Below are 16,893 nucleotides of genomic sequence, written 5' to 3'. Positions count from 1 at the left end.
TTGGAAACTGTCTATTTATTATTGTTCACTCTACTTTTCCCATATCTTTTAAGGCTCCTGACTCCTCATCTCAGCCATATTGAGCTGTGATAAGCGTGTATCATAAGCGAAAAATGTATCATAAGTGACACGTTGATTTTTCTCGCATGCCATTTATAAATAAAGACGATTTGGATAAAATGAAATAATGAGATCGCTGTAAAACACTTGTAAAAATGGATCGAGACTATCATTATTTTCCCTTGATAGTCAGTAAATAGTCATAAGAGGCACGTAAAGCGTTTTATACTATAAAAGGAAAATGTTTATTTGCTCTGGAAACTTTATTACGTGGTATTAAAGAAAGAAGATTTAAATCATTAAATATATAAATCCCGAAGTGTTTGCATTTCTTAAAAAATCGAGATAATATATATATATATATATATAGCTTTTTCAATATCTATAATGCTCGTGCATTGATTTTTCACCATTTCTGTAAAGATAATAGATAAGACACAATTGCTCTTCGATATCGATCCATGATTAAATATATAACTGATTTACTAGCGTGATTTTATTGAATATGTCTTATCTAACTTGTTATCAAACATCTTGTTTAAAGTTGAAAATCCGTAGCGAGTTATTTTCTAAAATGAATATTTGTCACAAAAAGATGTATTTATTGCAATTTTAAATTTTAAAAACTTTGTATTAAGATCAAAATCTACTGATTTCTCTGTATCGTCGTGTTTTTTATGTATAGGATAAAATTACGTTAAAGTATGATAACGTGCTATTATTTAAATCCCGAAACGTTGTCGCTTGCGAGAAGTATGAAAGTGATGAATTACGTCTCATTCATTAGGTATTTCCATAATTAAATATAGCATGCAATTTATCAGAGAAACGCATGTCATGGAAAATTTATCGACAATACGATGCCGCATTTAATCCTGCTACGAATGACAGCGCAGCTACCGTTTATATGTTCTGTACCGGTTTAATTCACATTTATTAAATGACAAGCGGGCGTTTGTTTGACAGAAGTTATTGGCACAGATAATAATAATCGTGTACCGTATAAATTATTTAGTTAAATTGACCTCATTATGGCTGTTAAATTTATTACAAGATTTGCGATCACGTCAAAATTATGTTAAACGCGCTTTGACGATTTTATTTGACAAGAAAGTTTTCTTAAATCTTTCTCGAGATTTAGTAAAATTCTAAGAGTGTTCTTTTATAAAAAGAAGTGATATTTTTATTTCGCGTTGACTAGACATCGGATTTTTATGCATATATTTTTTGCAGCATGCATAAAATATGCAAATTGCACAAATATGTAAATGTGCACAATATGCACAAATAAATATGTATTTTTAGAATGCTTTTTTAATAAGACAAATTTTTATTTTGATATTTCCAATCTACTTTTTAAAAAAATATGAAATATGAAATAAGAATTCAATTCATGTCTAGTTATGACACATACGGATTAAAAATTTCTACATGCGGACAGAGATTGTAGCTGGGAAAAAGCGTAGAAGAGAGAAAAATGATGAAAATGTCTTGACAGTGGTCTCCATGAGGTGAAACGCGCGAAATGGTGCGAGAAAGTTCAACGAGTTACACAATGCGGTGTTCCTCAGATGCATCCGTTTGCTCTTCTCACGAGGGGAATGCAATAATCTACGTCAGCGAGCTGTTTCCGTTGGAAAACTCGAAGGAGAACATGTCGGGAAGGAAGAGATGGAGAACGCGCGTTAAACGAGAAATTCGACTCGACGGTGAGGAAAATTGAGAATTGCGCTCTGCAAGCGATTGAAATCGGATTGAAGTGTCTGTCATATGACTAGAAGCAAGACTCGCAGTTAAAGGTAAGTGGCCGCGTTTGGCGGGACTTTTATTCTTCTCTTGTAAATCCGTGGGGTATTTTCGCGTCGGAATGTTCCGTTGATGAAAATCGGACAATTCACATGTTGCACGTTCGTTGCCACAATTGTATATTTGCTTTTCTTTTATTAAATATTCCGTAAAGTCGACTCATGTACGTACGTAACAAATTTTGCTTGACATTGTCGCAAAAATAATTATCATTCGCAGTTTGTTTATACGTATCCTTCTGTTTTTTATTCAAAAGTACGCACGTTCTCTCGCGTAATTTTCGATTCGCGTTGCGCAAATTAATCCATCGTTATTCCTACAAATTATTTTAACGAGTACAATTTCGCGCGCAAAAATATTGTCTACGTTATTAAAATTGTGTAAGTATAAAATATTTTCATAGTATAAAATAATTTAATAGTATGAACAATAATTTAAAATATTTTTGAGGCAAACATTAAAGTTGAGGTTAGAAGAAAAGATTATTTTTGAAAAACTCTCTTTATATTTGTTTCTCTATCACTCTTTCTATTTAAATTTTGCTATATTAATATCAGAAAAATATAATTTTATGAGCATAAAGAGAAATTATTACTATATTTTTCTTATTATAAAAATTGTGTTTTTCTTCGATAAATATTCTTGAATATATGCATAATTACCGCAATTCAGTTTCTCTTACTCTTATTGGGATATTATAAAGACGGAGATATTTAATGACAATTTTTAATCTATTTCTTTTAAAAATAAAAATCCTAAAAAACATGACGAGAACCATGAAATCGAAATGGAGCACTGATTTTATACGAAAGTGCATCGCTTAATTTTAGATTTTCAACTCTGCTTATATTCGTTCATTTCAGTGATTATCGTGATTTTTAAATCATTTTGCTGTTTCGATCGAATCAGATAAGCGAAAGATTAGTGATAATGGCTAGATAGTGATAATGGTTAGTAGTGATATATGATGGCTTCGATGTCGCACCGTCCATTTGGTGCGTACCGCGCGTTTTACATCACGCCGAAACGTAATTTGCATCTTTCATTTATCTCCTGTGAATTTTGTGTGATTCGCGGTGAAAAATCGGAAGAGACGAGCCAGCGTTAATTAAAGAACGACGAGACTAAGTCGCATCGGATACAAAGTTGTACTTTTTCGATACCCTTTGAAGAAGCACCTAACTTATCGGAGAGAATGGAGGACACGGGGATGATTACCGGAGTTCCTGTGCGTCAGGAAGGCAGGAAGCTGTGGCAGTATCTTGCAGCCATTTCCGGTATTTAAGGGTGTTTATTAGCGCTCGTGATACATTACTCCTTTCGCGATACTTTATGAGTTTATACAAGGCAGATCGAAGGAAACGTTGAATCCGCATTGAGAGTGATGAAGTGAAGATTGTGAGATCTTATTCTGATAATTATTTCTGTTTATGACCGATTATGTAATTTTTTGAAATGCAATGCGTATACGTGTCTGAATTTATAACGCATAGCAATAATTCAATAAACAACCGGCTATATCGAGAGTGTATTTAAATATAATTTATACTGTTTACTCGTGAGCTAACTGCGCTGCTCGAAAAGAGTATACAATATGTTATTTCAAGTTGTGTGCAATAAATATTGCAAATGTATAACTGACTTGGAAATATCATTAATAATATTTAGCATTCATCCCTGCAGTTAGGCAATTTATTTTTTAATCTATACGTTTTAAACGTCAATATTGAAATATCTTATATTACTTATATTTAATATAATAAAATATTTAATATCATTTAATATTTGATATTGATATTGATATTGATATTTGATATACATATTTGATATACATGATGTCACTTGTAATGCGTATTTTATAATTTTACCAGATGATTAGTTTAAAAAGTATAAATTTTTAAATAAAGATGAGTAAAAATTGCCTTGAAGTGATTACCAGAAATATAGATCACAATACTTGTCTTTCTTGAACATTAAAAGATAATAAATAAAAATAATGCCATGTTAATTCTGCATTAAAAAAATAAAACTTTTTTTTACTTTATCCCCTTTGTTTCTAAGTGTGTCAGAAAAGTAAAAATTTAATTAAGAACTGTGACTTATTATTTATATCACAAAATGATTGTTCACTTAGATAATATTAATTTACTATGGTACATTTATTAAGCTTAATCGTACTTGCAATGTCATTATCATACATTATCAATTGATGTGACCGAGAGAAACTTCAATAATCATATATAAGTGTACTTAAATATTTAAATACTTAAATATTTAATTCTAATTGACGAAAGTCATTTCCTTCTTGGAGGCTTTATACATATCTCCTGAAGATTAAATTATTGTAGATAATATATAGATTTCTTGTATCGCTTCTTTTTGTTGTTTATGATATTCATGTATTGCAATTAGAGATAAAATGATCATTAGATCACAATTTAATTAAATTGTTAAAGATATAATCAGACATATATCTCAATATAGATTAACACAGCTCGCTAAAGTCATTATCCGCAAAATTTGTTAAGAAATTACATTCTCCTGTTAATAAAAGTACTCGAACTCCACGATCGAGAAAGGCGATAATAATATTAATGACAAAGTCTACTTTCATATTTTTGTTCTTTTAACGAAGTTATCTTGTAGCAATGTTTACGGTTTTTATTTACAATTAAAATTTTACTTACTTTTTATCTAATAGATAATTAAATTTGTATCTTATCTGGTAAATAATCTTATTAGGTAAATTGATATTCCAAACAGCTGAAGCCACATAAAACCATGTAATTTATGTATGTTCATCAAAGAATTCAGGATGTTTCTTAAATAGCGGACACTAATCATATTGTATTATTCCTGATTAAAAATTGAATCGAAAAGTCTTCTACCATTTTCGCAATGATCGATGAAACATTAATTTCTAAAGATTGCCGAGTAAGCGATTGCCGAATCACGTAATGCTATTCCTGATAAAAAATTGAATCAAAAAGTCCTCTCCATTTTGCAATTTTATGATACTTAATGGTTGGGTAATCAAATACACGCTTACTTGGCAATATTTAGATATTAATATTTCGTCAATCATTGCGAAAATTGTAAAATTGTAAAGGATTTTTCGACTCAATTTTTAATTAGAAATAATGCTATTAACGTCCACTATTTAAGAAACATCCGTATACAACCTATTAAAAATCTTTTATAAATAAAGTGCTATTAATAAAAACATTTTAAAATGACATTAATTAGTGCAATTTCACTGAATCGAAGTAAAATCTACAATTTGATTTTGAATTAAGTTTTAACTAATTGAACAAAGTGGATTTAACTGGACACAATAAGTTCGTTACGCTACTCAGTCAGTCGGATTGAGCTTATTATATTGATTAAATTCCATATAGATACATCGCTAAAAGGAAGAGGATATTACGTTTGCAGAATGTCTCCCAAGTTTCTTAATTTTCCTGCAAAATTAGATATAACGAGGTCGCAGTTCCACCAACCGTGGAATAGTCAGACCGTCCGTTATTGCGAAATCTCGCCGAATAAGCTCATATTATATTTCGCTTATATAAAGTCCTTGCTGCGATATTTTATTGAAACAGCGTCGTGCTTTGAGAAACGGAGATGTCCGCTACGCCAGTAAAATCCGACGATATTTGTAAGCGCTTGAGACTGACGGCCGGCGACATTTCAAAGAACAATAGATTCCTTGTCCCGCGCAATTTCACGAATCGACTCAATTCATTCCCGACGTATTATAATGCACTACTGTCTATTTTCGACGGTAGTTATTATCGTCTGGAGTATATTCGGTGCCGGATAAAATATTTCCGACTGCCTTATCGCGTGCGTTACAATCATTTCTGAGTGCCAACAGCGGATTACGTACGATATGAAAAGGATTTAGCTTACAATTATCGCATTAATATTTTCACATATACCATTTGGCGCCGGCGATATGATAGATCGTCGTAAGAAAGGAACTATTCACTGAGAGAATGTAGCGGCAAGTTGTTTTGATAAATTCATAAAATTTGACATGTTTTTTTATCAAAAAGATAAATTATTTCTGAAAAGATGATAATTTATATTTCGTTAATGATGTAATGAGATTGTAGAGCTCCATTGATAACAATGGAGCTAAATGTTTGGACCAAAATGCGACAAAAAACACGTGCGGTAAATTTTCCAAGAAATAAGACAAATGTAATATCAGTTCTTAAACTCATAATGTTAAGTATTCAGTTTTTAGTATTCAATGTAAAATATTCAATTTTTAATATTAAAATAAGCATAAGTTTCTTTGCTTGAAAAAGTTAATTCACAAGCGTAATTCAACGTGAGTCTAATAAAATCGGTTAAAAAAATAATTAAAGATAATCATTCGCGATACCTATTAACGTTTTCAAACTTAATTAATTAAAAGATTTAATTTTAAATGTTAAGTAAAATACTTGCTCAGTAAAGCTCTTTAAGTTCTCTTAAATGCTCTTCAGCCTGCTTGTTGGCGCTCGCCGTTGGCACCGCTCTGGCTTGGACGTCTCCCGTTCTACCTCAGCTATACAAGGAGAACTCCTGGTTAGTTATCACCAAAGAACAAGGTTCCTGGGTGAGCTCGTTGCTGGCTTTGGGCGCGATACTGGGCGCTGTTCCATCAGGACCGATGGCCGACAAACTCGGCCGGAAGAAAACACTTCTTTTGCTGGCTGCTCCGTTTCTCCTGTCCTGGGTGATCATTATATTCGCCTACAAATTATGGCTGATTTACCTGGCTAGATTCATAATTGGTGCCGCTGTAGGAGCAGCCTGCGTCGTTGTGCCAACTTACATCTCCGAAATTGCGGAAACTTCAACTCGAGGCTCTCTTGGTGCCATGTTTCAGTTGTTTATCACAGTTGGGATCTTGCTGGCTTTTATATTCGGTGCCGTAATGAACTATACGACGTTCGCTATAGTCTGCGCCCTCATAGAAGTCGGTTTCTTGGGCTCTTTTTTATTCATGCCGGAATCGCCTATTTGGCTGGTGGTAGGTCTAATCGACATCTTTCCCGATTTGCGGGATTTTTTTATTAGCGAATTTTTGCAACAACGTGAATCCAGTTAAAATCATGTTATCCTTTTCTTAATTAGTTGTTAAGAAGAAGGTAACCTGATTTTAACGTTCATCGTATTTGGATAAACGGTATTGCAAAAACTCCCTATTATCTTTCCATGTATATCTGTTATTTTTAATTATATTATAAAATAATTTTACAACAGTTAATAACTGTTTAATTGAAAGAAATATTTAAACTATGATGATCGAACTTATTCACGAAGAAAAATTTGGATAAAATTTTGAATCTTTATAGAACCAAGGACGGAAACCGGAAGCCACGATAGCGATGTCAGTCCTCCGAGGAGATTCTTATGATCCATCGGAGGAACTCGCGGAAGCACAGCGAGAAGCCGAACAAGCAGCATTGAGAAAGTCGACCATATTCGATCTCGTACGAACCCCGGCAGCCAGGAAAGCTTTGCTTGCTTCGCTGGGCGGCATGTTCTTTCAGCAATTGTCCGGCATAAATGCAGTGATCTTCTATACTGTTACTATATTCCAGGCATCCGGAAGCTCAATGCCACCGGATGTAGCTTCTATAATCGTGGCGATTGTTCAGGTACGATATAGCTTACACAAAAGCTTGTATACTTTCATAGAATTTTATAGAATATTTTTATACAATTCCATAGAAAACGAATTGTGTAACGTTTCTATGTATAACGATATTTTCTATTCAGATAATAAATATGATCTAAAGAATCTTTTCCTGGGAAAATTTAATTATCTTACTAAAAAGTATAATTAAAGTTTTTAAAATATTTGCGAGTTAATTGTGCCGAACATGCTTTTATGTGAATATAATTCATTGTAGGTTTTTTCTGTTTTCCGCAGTTGAATTTTATATAGAAAAGACAGTTTTGCTGAAGTATCTAAAAATTAGATACAGACCTGAAAATAATTTTATTGGACATCAAAATAATTATGTAGAATGCTCAAACTAGTTGCTGAAATATCAAAACTTTGCAACATTTCATTATGTTTGAGATTTCTAATTATTTTAATGCGCGCGCACACTGTGTGTGTGTGTGTGTGTGTGTATATATATATAATATATAAAACATCTCATATATTAAAAATATATCTATCGCAATATCTGTCCCTTGCAATTATCATTAACTAATCGTCGTAAACGATGATATTTACCTGAGACTATCGTTTCTGGCAGATGATTACAACAGTTGTAGCAGCAATGATCGTAGATCGTGCCGGAAGGAAACCGCTACTAATATTTTCCTCGAGTGTCATGCTGATCAGTCTCGTGGCCCTCGGTTTGTATTTCAATACTAAGATGACAGGAAGTGATGTCAGTAATCTCGGCTGGCTACCACTCACATCTCTAACGTTATTCATGATCTCCTTTTCCGTTGGGTGAGTATTGCAACTAAATTGCATTCAGATTTTTTTGAAATAATCTGGAATAACATATTCATATTCTATTCATAGACTATTTCAGAAAATCATTTGCTATATTAAATATTTCAGATATAATTCAGGAATTATCACCATCCATAATATAAATAATAATAAATTTCTAAATTTTTTCTAAATTTGTAATATATATTTTTTTATTGTAATATAAATAAATAAAAAAAAAAGATTTTACTGAGTTTCCAGCAAAACAAACTAATTTGTCGTCATTTTGACTGAAGTATTTGATATAGCAATTAGTCTAAATTGTCTAAAAAGAACGAGAAGAACATCAACTGTATGTCTTACATTTTATGTGTAGAATGGGTCCGATACCATGGATGCTGATGGGTGAATTGTTCCCCGCGGAGACCAAGGCGGTAGCTTCCGGTATTGCCGTGATGCTGAACTGGTTCTTAGTGTTCTTAGTGACGAAGACCTTCCCCGCAATGAACGAAGGCTTGGGCGCGGACGTTACTTTTTGGATCTTTGCTACAATCATGGCGCTCGGCACTGTATTTACGTACTTTTACGTACCGGAAACCAAAGGCAAAACCTCCCAGGAGATTCAAGAGGAATTGCAGGGCAACGTACGATCGAAGAGGACAAACATTTAAATTGTATTAATGAAATTTTGACCTGCTTGTAAAGTGACATATGGACAAACAATAAAAAAAATTTTTTTGTTAGCGATACATTAGGAAAAGAACTGCCTAAAGAGAATATAAACTCTCTCTCTCTGCCAAAAATTGAAAAGAAAATTAAATCTAACGAAAGACTTATTATTCTTTCTTATTCTCGTTCGTAAATTTTCTCATGTTTGAATATATTGTTAGTGTTCTCCTGTAATATATAATTTTTGTTCACGTAGATTTATCGATGTGTACACAACACATGAGATTTTTATCAGTTGTGTACATTTTTATACGTTTACGATTACTTTGTAAACATATGCGTATTATCATACGAGAAAATAATAAGAAATAATATTTCAATTTTAAATACTATCCCATCATTTTATTTTGGGGTTTCATTTCATAATTAATACTAAATGTGTGATTAATCATCTTTACGACATTGCACTCACGCATAAGAAAATATATGCATTTAGTCATGCAATTTTTTACATTATAGTCAGAAATAGAATTAATTGCGATAATAAATATATATTTAAAATAAATTTTTAGTTTATTATAAATGTTGAAAAATATTTTGAAAATAAAAATAGCTATTAATATATTATTATAAACTCCATGATATATTACTTTAAGTTAATATAAAGACGCGAATGTAATATATTATTCAAGTTCAGATAGAATATATAAATCAAATTTTACACAAAAGATGATTTAATTAGTAAATAAATTTTTTAATAATAAATAAATACTGATTTTTATTTTATTTTTCTTTTTCGTGCAATCTTATTTTTTCTGCAACCGCGGAAGATAAGCGCAACCCTGAAAAATATATTTCCTAAAACGGTTAAAGCGATTTCCATTAACTGCATTTTTCCAGAAAATTACGTGATAAAGAGTGACATTATCTTTCTGCTCTATACGATAAACATAAAGCGCTACTACGTAGTTTTGGAGAATAAAAAAATGTCAACGTCAGTATACATAGGTGCGTCTTACTTCTATTATCTTCTTTTTACGTTGGCATAAAAACGACATTTTCATGATGAGTGCAGTATCTTACGGTAAGATAACACAGATTATGATTGAGGCTATCAAAGACCTGTTCAATTGCAATCAATTGATTAAAGTCGTAAACAATTTGACGTGAATTGAGTGATGAAATTTAATTTACAATAACTTCCTTTCCATAATTTTATGTTTTCATTCACTTAACATCTAAATTTTAGAATTGCTTAGTCGAAAATTTGATCTAAGGCTATAAATGATATAAATGGCTATAAATGATATAAATAATGATTCAAAAAATATTCTATGCGTCAATATTAAAAAATAACTGAAAGTTTTATTAAATATTATTTATATATTATATCTATATTATATCTATATTTAGATATAATTCATAATATATTTTGAAAAAGAGAAAAAGAGGGGAAAGATTCATATAATATATAAACAATATATAAACAAAATATTCTTTTCAAATATTTTAAAACAAGCCAAAATTATTTGTAAAAATTTATCTCAATGAATTTTACTGTCTTTTATATACTAAACTTTTACATTCTCTCTCTCTCTTTCTCTCTCTCTCTCGCTCTTTCTCCCTCTCTTTCTGTATATTATTTAAAAGTAATTTATTTTCAATAGATTTGTAGAAAATTTGCAATAGAAAAGATTTTTGCAACATGCGCACTTATTCAGTGTTATATTCTTATTTTCCTGCTTTATGCTTGATAATCTTGTGAATACATAATTGGAAGTGTTCGTTCTCTCAAATGGATGTCACAAACTGTCTTACAGATGTTTAAAACGACTTTTTATGACATAGCTAAAACCTGAATGGAAAATTATTATATACATTTTTCTATGTGCATGTAACTTACTTTGTGTAACGTAATCGTAACCTTGACTTTGTGATATTGCACATACTTACTATGGAAATTCCCCCTACGGTAAAACGTATTGATAAAATAGCGATTGTTGAATTGATAGATATTCAATTTTTTATTGCTCCATGGTTATCGTATAAAAAGTGCAAAGTTATCATCTTTTCGTGAAATCTACGAACAAGATTAGAAAGGAATGCAAGTACTATTAACTCTTTCATATGCATATAGATACATGTAAGAGAGATATGTGTAAGAGAGATTCTAAATTTAAAACTATAGTAATTAATACATAATTAAGAAATAAAATACAAGATAATTTTTCTCATAAAATGCTTTCATAAAACAAAGATTATTTAAGATTCAATTTTGTAAAAAAAAACTTCAATATAAAATTCATGGAAAATAAAAATAAAAATAAATTCTATTTTATTTTCATATCTTAAAAGTTTAATTTAAATCAAATAAGTATACTTGAATATTTTGCTAGAATTTTTTATAAAAAACCATTTTCTAAAAAATTTTTAAATAAGAAATGATTCAGAAATGTATTAATAAACTGAGAAATACTTGTAATAAAAAAAAAATATATTTTTATTGAATAAAAACGAAACGATAATAGTCATTACAATAAAATGATTCTTCTACGATATGTCATAGTATGACGTATTAAGGTTTTTTTCTCATAACTAGGAAATTTATCAAAGACACTCGAGACAATTATGCAGTAAAATCATATCATCCTCGTCCGGTGATAAGAGATTATTAACAGAACCTTATTAATGTAACATCATTTTCTTAGAAAACTCAAACAAAACTTTCCAGAAGATTTAAGACTTGCAAGAAGGAAAATTTCAGATTTACACAATTTGTGCAAGATGATACCTATTTATTATAATAAAAGCAATACTAGCACACGTCAATCACTTATTCAATACCTCCGCACGCATATGGCGAGTATAATTTATCGTTGTATTAGGTGTATTATTAGAAAGTTCCGTCCGTTTTTATGTAAAAAGTATGATTATATTTAAGAAACAAGATGAAAACGTACATCAATCAAAATATTGTCCATCGTTAGCGATGACTTTTTCCCATCTTTCGGGCAGTAAGCGAATTCCGCGGCGAAAGAATGACTCATCTTTGGAGGCTATCCACTCAGAGACCCATTTTTGACATCTTCATAAGAATTGAAGTGTTTCTCTGCAAATGTGTGTCATCGATCGTCCTCAAAACAAGTGATAGTCGGAAAGGGCACAGTCTGGTGAATAAGCCGTATGGGGTAGCACTTCCCAGCGAAGTGCTTCTAACGTTTCCTTAACGAGTTTTGTGACGTGAGGTCGAGCGTTATCGAGAAGCAAGATCACTTTATGCTGTCTCGTTTCATATTCTGGTCGTTTTTCTTGCAATGCTCGGCTCAAACGGATAATTTATTTTCGGCAGAGATCCCTTGTGACTGTTTGACCAGATTTCATGGTACACTACACCCTGTTGATCCCACCAAATACAGCCTTCTTTCCGTGGATATTCCGCTTTGGCGTCGATGTTGATGGTTGGCCTGGATCGCAAATGGTTTTTCGGCGTTTCGAAGTAGATTCACTTTTCATCACCAGTCACAATTCGGTGCAAAAATCCCTTTCTTTGTTGCCTAGCAAGCAGAATTTCGCAGGTGGTTTTTCGTCTTTCAATATCTCTTGGCTTCAGTTCATATGGGATCCATTTTCCTTCCTTGTAGAACTTTCCTAAGGCTTTCAAACGATTGGAAATAACAGATTGAGTACAATTTAATATTTCTGCAAGTTGTTTTTGCATTTGACATGGGTTTTCATCCAATAATGCCTGCAATTCTTCGTCTTCAAATGCTTTTGGTCTAGAACGCTCTTTGTCCTCCACATCAAAATCACCACTTTTAAAGCGTCGAAACCATTCTCTGCATGTTTTATCGAAAGGAGCACTACCACCATAAACTTCTACAAGCATTCGATGAGCTTCAGCTGCAGTTTCTTCCATTTGAAGCAAAAAATTAACACTTCGCGCAAATGACGCTTATTTGACTCAAATGTCGACATTTTCGATGCGGTAAAAAACAATGTTATTGTTGCAAACGTATACTTTTATATACTGAATTTTATTGACAGATAGTAAAACTAAAAAATTAAGCTTGGTTTAGACATTAGAGTTATGGACAGTTCTAGCTATAGTTACTCGTCGCTAGATCGCCGGAACTTTCTAATACACCTAATATAATTAATAGATGCAGATATTAAACGTCCGCGTCGATTAATATTGTGGGATCAGTACCGTATATAGAATATAGGAAGATTAATATTTAATGCTGAAAATTTCCACGCGAAATAACGCGGATTTTGCATTCTTAAAGTAATATCCAAGTCATCTTTTATGATTAAAATGAGCTTTACGCAGTGAATAAATGTTCAGCTGTCGCTAAAAAACGTTTCTTAAATATCACAGTTCTCAAGTCTGAAGTTAATGTGAATATATTTTCTGCGGTTAAAATTTACAGATATTTATCGATATTTAATTTTTTAACAACGTTAAAAAATGTATGGCTCGTGTTACATGATATGTTATACAAAGTGCTGGAATTCATAAAATATTAATCAAGTTTCTGGAAACTGCATTAAATTTTATGAATTGTTAAATTAAAAAAGAATATTAAAACAAGAAAATATTCTCATATAAAAAAAATTGTGATAAAATGAGGCAAAAGTATTATTACACGTCATGAATGAAAAATGCATGCTGGAGAATCAGTCCTCAACGTGAAAAATATTTTCCAATATTAAACATAATTCGTTTTTAAGATTTTAAAAAATATTTTAACTTTTTTGTAATTAAAAGATGCGTGTTTTTTCTCTGATGCGTTTTCTCCTTTTGAGGCGCTTCGATTAATTTTTTCTCACATAAGATAGTAAAGTGTTATCTCAATTCGTTTTTTAACGTGGAATAGTACTATGACGAATCATTCTTCGATTGTTATTTATCGTTTATAGAATGGTATGTCTCAATAACGCACATATGCACTTGCAAAATACTGTAAGTGATAAACATAAGTGCATTCCGACATGAACGCTCTTTATCACGTCTTGCAGTGACGCTTTTCTCGTATCCTCCCATTTTGCGTTTTTTATTAATCCTCTTACTTGTAGTTGTTTTTATTAATCCTCTTACTAGTTTAATGCTTTTTTTTTATATGCAATGCATTTTTTCAATTAGATTATGCAACGTAATTTCGCGAAAATTGAGTGTCAATGATTACATTCCGAGTTCTCGTTATCATCGCACTTGGGAGTGATACGTGAACGATATTGATGATCGATTTCGTTGTTGATCAAGTTGAAGCACCATTTCAAATTTAGCATTGTGATAATAAGATTTTCCTACTGATTTCTTCATAATGGCATTTGATTATTCGCACTACATGATATATAATAAAATCAATATAAAATAATGATCTTTTACCTCTGCGAATAAAATCTGAGTTTCCTTCCTAGAAATATTCACCGAAACTAAATTAATAATAAAAAATAATAGATTCTTATTTCATATTTATATTTTTTCTATTATTAAAATTTTATAAATAGAAATATTTTAACATCCTTTAAAGAAATATTGACTTCTATTTTATAAATTGTATTGGATATTTTTCCGCACAAGCACATTCTTCTCCTATTCTTCAATTAATTTACAATTAGATTCAATCTCCAAATCTGTTTTAATAAAAAATTGCAGGCACATTAATTTTATTTTTCTAAATCACCCAGATTCTAGTATTTATAATTAAAATAATTATATAATATTTCACAGAGAGAGAATTAATATATTATTTTTAGAACAAAATTTAAATTAAAAATTCAATTTTTATGTTAATTCAAAGAAAAGATGTCGTTTTCGTTAAATGCCGCATCTTAAGTACAAAACAAATTTTCTTAATCTTTCCGACATTCTACTTGTTAGAAAAGAAAAAATATAACTGATTTCTCGAAACAGTCGCAAACTGACAATACAATGAATACACAGCTATGACGTAGCTACCGCAATATGTGTCTTTAGCATTGGAGACGTACGCCAGAAATCCCATTGGCGAGGACTTCTTGTTCATACAGAGAAAAACTGAGGTCAGGCAAAGATAATATCTTCTTCATATCTCAAGGAAAGATAATATCTCTTACCGAAACTAAATTGTAGCTTCTTCGTTAACATCTGGACCAACTAGTTACGCGCATTGCAGCAACTATACTATATAAAACCAGGAAATCGTAAGAACTTTAATTGTCAGTTTGCATCATGTCATTTTATTCAATAAATTAAAGTAAATCTTTTTTTTTTCGACGAGTCTCTAAAGTTTCCAGATACTACCCGGTTAATTAAGCGAGTACTTTTGAAATATATGAGCTGTAATTTGATATTTTTCAATGAATATGTTAAAAACTTTAGATAGTATATTACGCCATTTCAAATAAATATTCTGTAACATTGAAATAATGACACAGATTTTCTACAAATTTTTTTTTAACTTTTCTATCTGGTGCTGTTTTCTTTTGTGGAACAATGCAAATAATGTAAAACAAAGAGAGAAGAATTTTTATATTTTGAATTAATCCATCATTAATTAATTTTCACAACTTTTTTAAAAATAAAGCAAAGTTTTTGTATTTTTAGTCTTTAAATAGTATAACACAGACTGTGATTAATAAAAGTAAACTGTTGCGTCGTAAATTAAAGAGAATTGTGAAGATAAGTTTGATAACGATAAGTTATATGATTTACAAATACAAAACGAATTAAGACTATATCCAAACGATTCGCCGTTCTATAATGAACTTCAAGCTTCTGTCGACACTGTTGACGTATATACAAACATAGTCACATAAAAATAACTGACGTAGAGGACTATTTTCATAATCTCCCTCATTATGATGGCTTCTCTATAATGTCACTTTATACGTCAGTAATATCTTGTGATTATATTTGCTTAGTTGCTAGTTGTGTCAATAGAAACTCGGCGTTTCCAATCGCACTTAATCCAATTTGTTTGCTAATCATCACGAGTTGTGTCTCTGGTGATTATTTTTAATTCGCGTACACTCTAATTTATAGACTTATAACAACCACTGGACATATTAAGCAAACGTAATCATATTAAAACAATAAATCACTTCGTTCACTATACATTGTCTCGTTGTTTCATCAGAGACAGTTTCAGCTGTAGCTTCAAATCATCAACGTTAACGATTACGATTTCATTTAAATTATAGCTCGTGGCATATGGATAGAGTTAGAAAATTAAATTTATCAGAATTAATGTTACTCGATATTATATTGGTGCAATACATCTCTGAAATCATTAGTGTTGTATATGACAATTCTAATGACTGATTTCACTCGGCGAGCTGTCTGTTTCCAGATCATATAGCAATATAAATAAGTAAGAATTTTATTAATCATCGTTAATTCTAATCGGTATTTGTACAAGCTCGTAATTCTTCTTAGAAATGTGTGCAATCGATACCAATCGATTTATTTATTCCGATTAGTTCAGCTCTTTTTTCTCACACAGAAAGATTAAAAAAATAGATTGTATATATATATATATATATATATATATATATATATATATATATATATATACATAGAAGCTTGTTGCAGAATGAAATTGTAAATCACGTTTGACTTAAAGCAATTAGTTCGTTTATTAAAATATTGAAAATAATTCTGACGCTAACGTAATGAATAAATTGCTTCCTTATTTTGCTCGGCAATTGCGCTTCTGCGGTAATTATAGATATAATCGCGTTTTAAATGTCGCACAAATCGCTCATCCATTATGCACAAGCATCCGGTTGTATATTGCATCGTATTGGTACCAACTGTTTGCCGACTTCCTTTTTATTTGATCTCTTTGATTCTTTGAAGTTCGTGAAACCGTTTTTTGTATAATTTTGAACTTTAATTGCATTTTTATTAGTTTTATTAA

At 31.0% G+C, this 16,893-nt stretch overlaps 1 protein-coding gene across 2 annotated transcripts; it reads left to right on the top strand.

Annotated features, from left to right (window-relative positions):
• Positions 1 to 113: 113 nt before the first annotated feature.
• LOC105147487 (facilitated trehalose transporter Tret1) lies at positions 114 to 9,613 on the top strand. 2 transcript variants are annotated; one of them, XM_087405812.1, is made up of 5 exons: positions 114 to 1,859; positions 6,363 to 6,892; positions 7,218 to 7,523; positions 8,133 to 8,335; positions 8,697 to 9,613. In XM_087405812.1, the coding sequence occupies exons 2-5, from the start codon at positions 6,530 to 6,532 to the stop codon at positions 8,989 to 8,991; spliced, it is 1,167 nt and encodes a 388-aa protein (XP_087261938.1). In that variant the 5' UTR covers positions 114 to 1,859; positions 6,363 to 6,529; the 3' UTR covers positions 8,992 to 9,613. The 2 variants fall into 2 exon arrangements, with proteins under 2 accessions (XP_087261938.1, XP_011056829.1); XM_011058527.2 differs by lacking the exon at positions 114 to 1,859 and adding an exon at positions 2,542 to 3,143.
• The last annotated feature ends 7,280 nt before the right edge of the window (positions 9,614 to 16,893 follow it).

This window comes from Acromyrmex echinatior, chromosome 4, assembly GCF_024713525.1.
Source record: "Acromyrmex echinatior isolate Ae372 chromosome 4, ASM2471352v2, whole genome shotgun sequence".
Classification (NCBI taxonomy): Eukaryota; Metazoa; Arthropoda; class Insecta; order Hymenoptera; family Formicidae; genus Acromyrmex; species Acromyrmex echinatior.
Note: the sequence above shows the minus strand (reverse complement) of the source record. Positions and strands in the feature narration are given on the sequence as shown.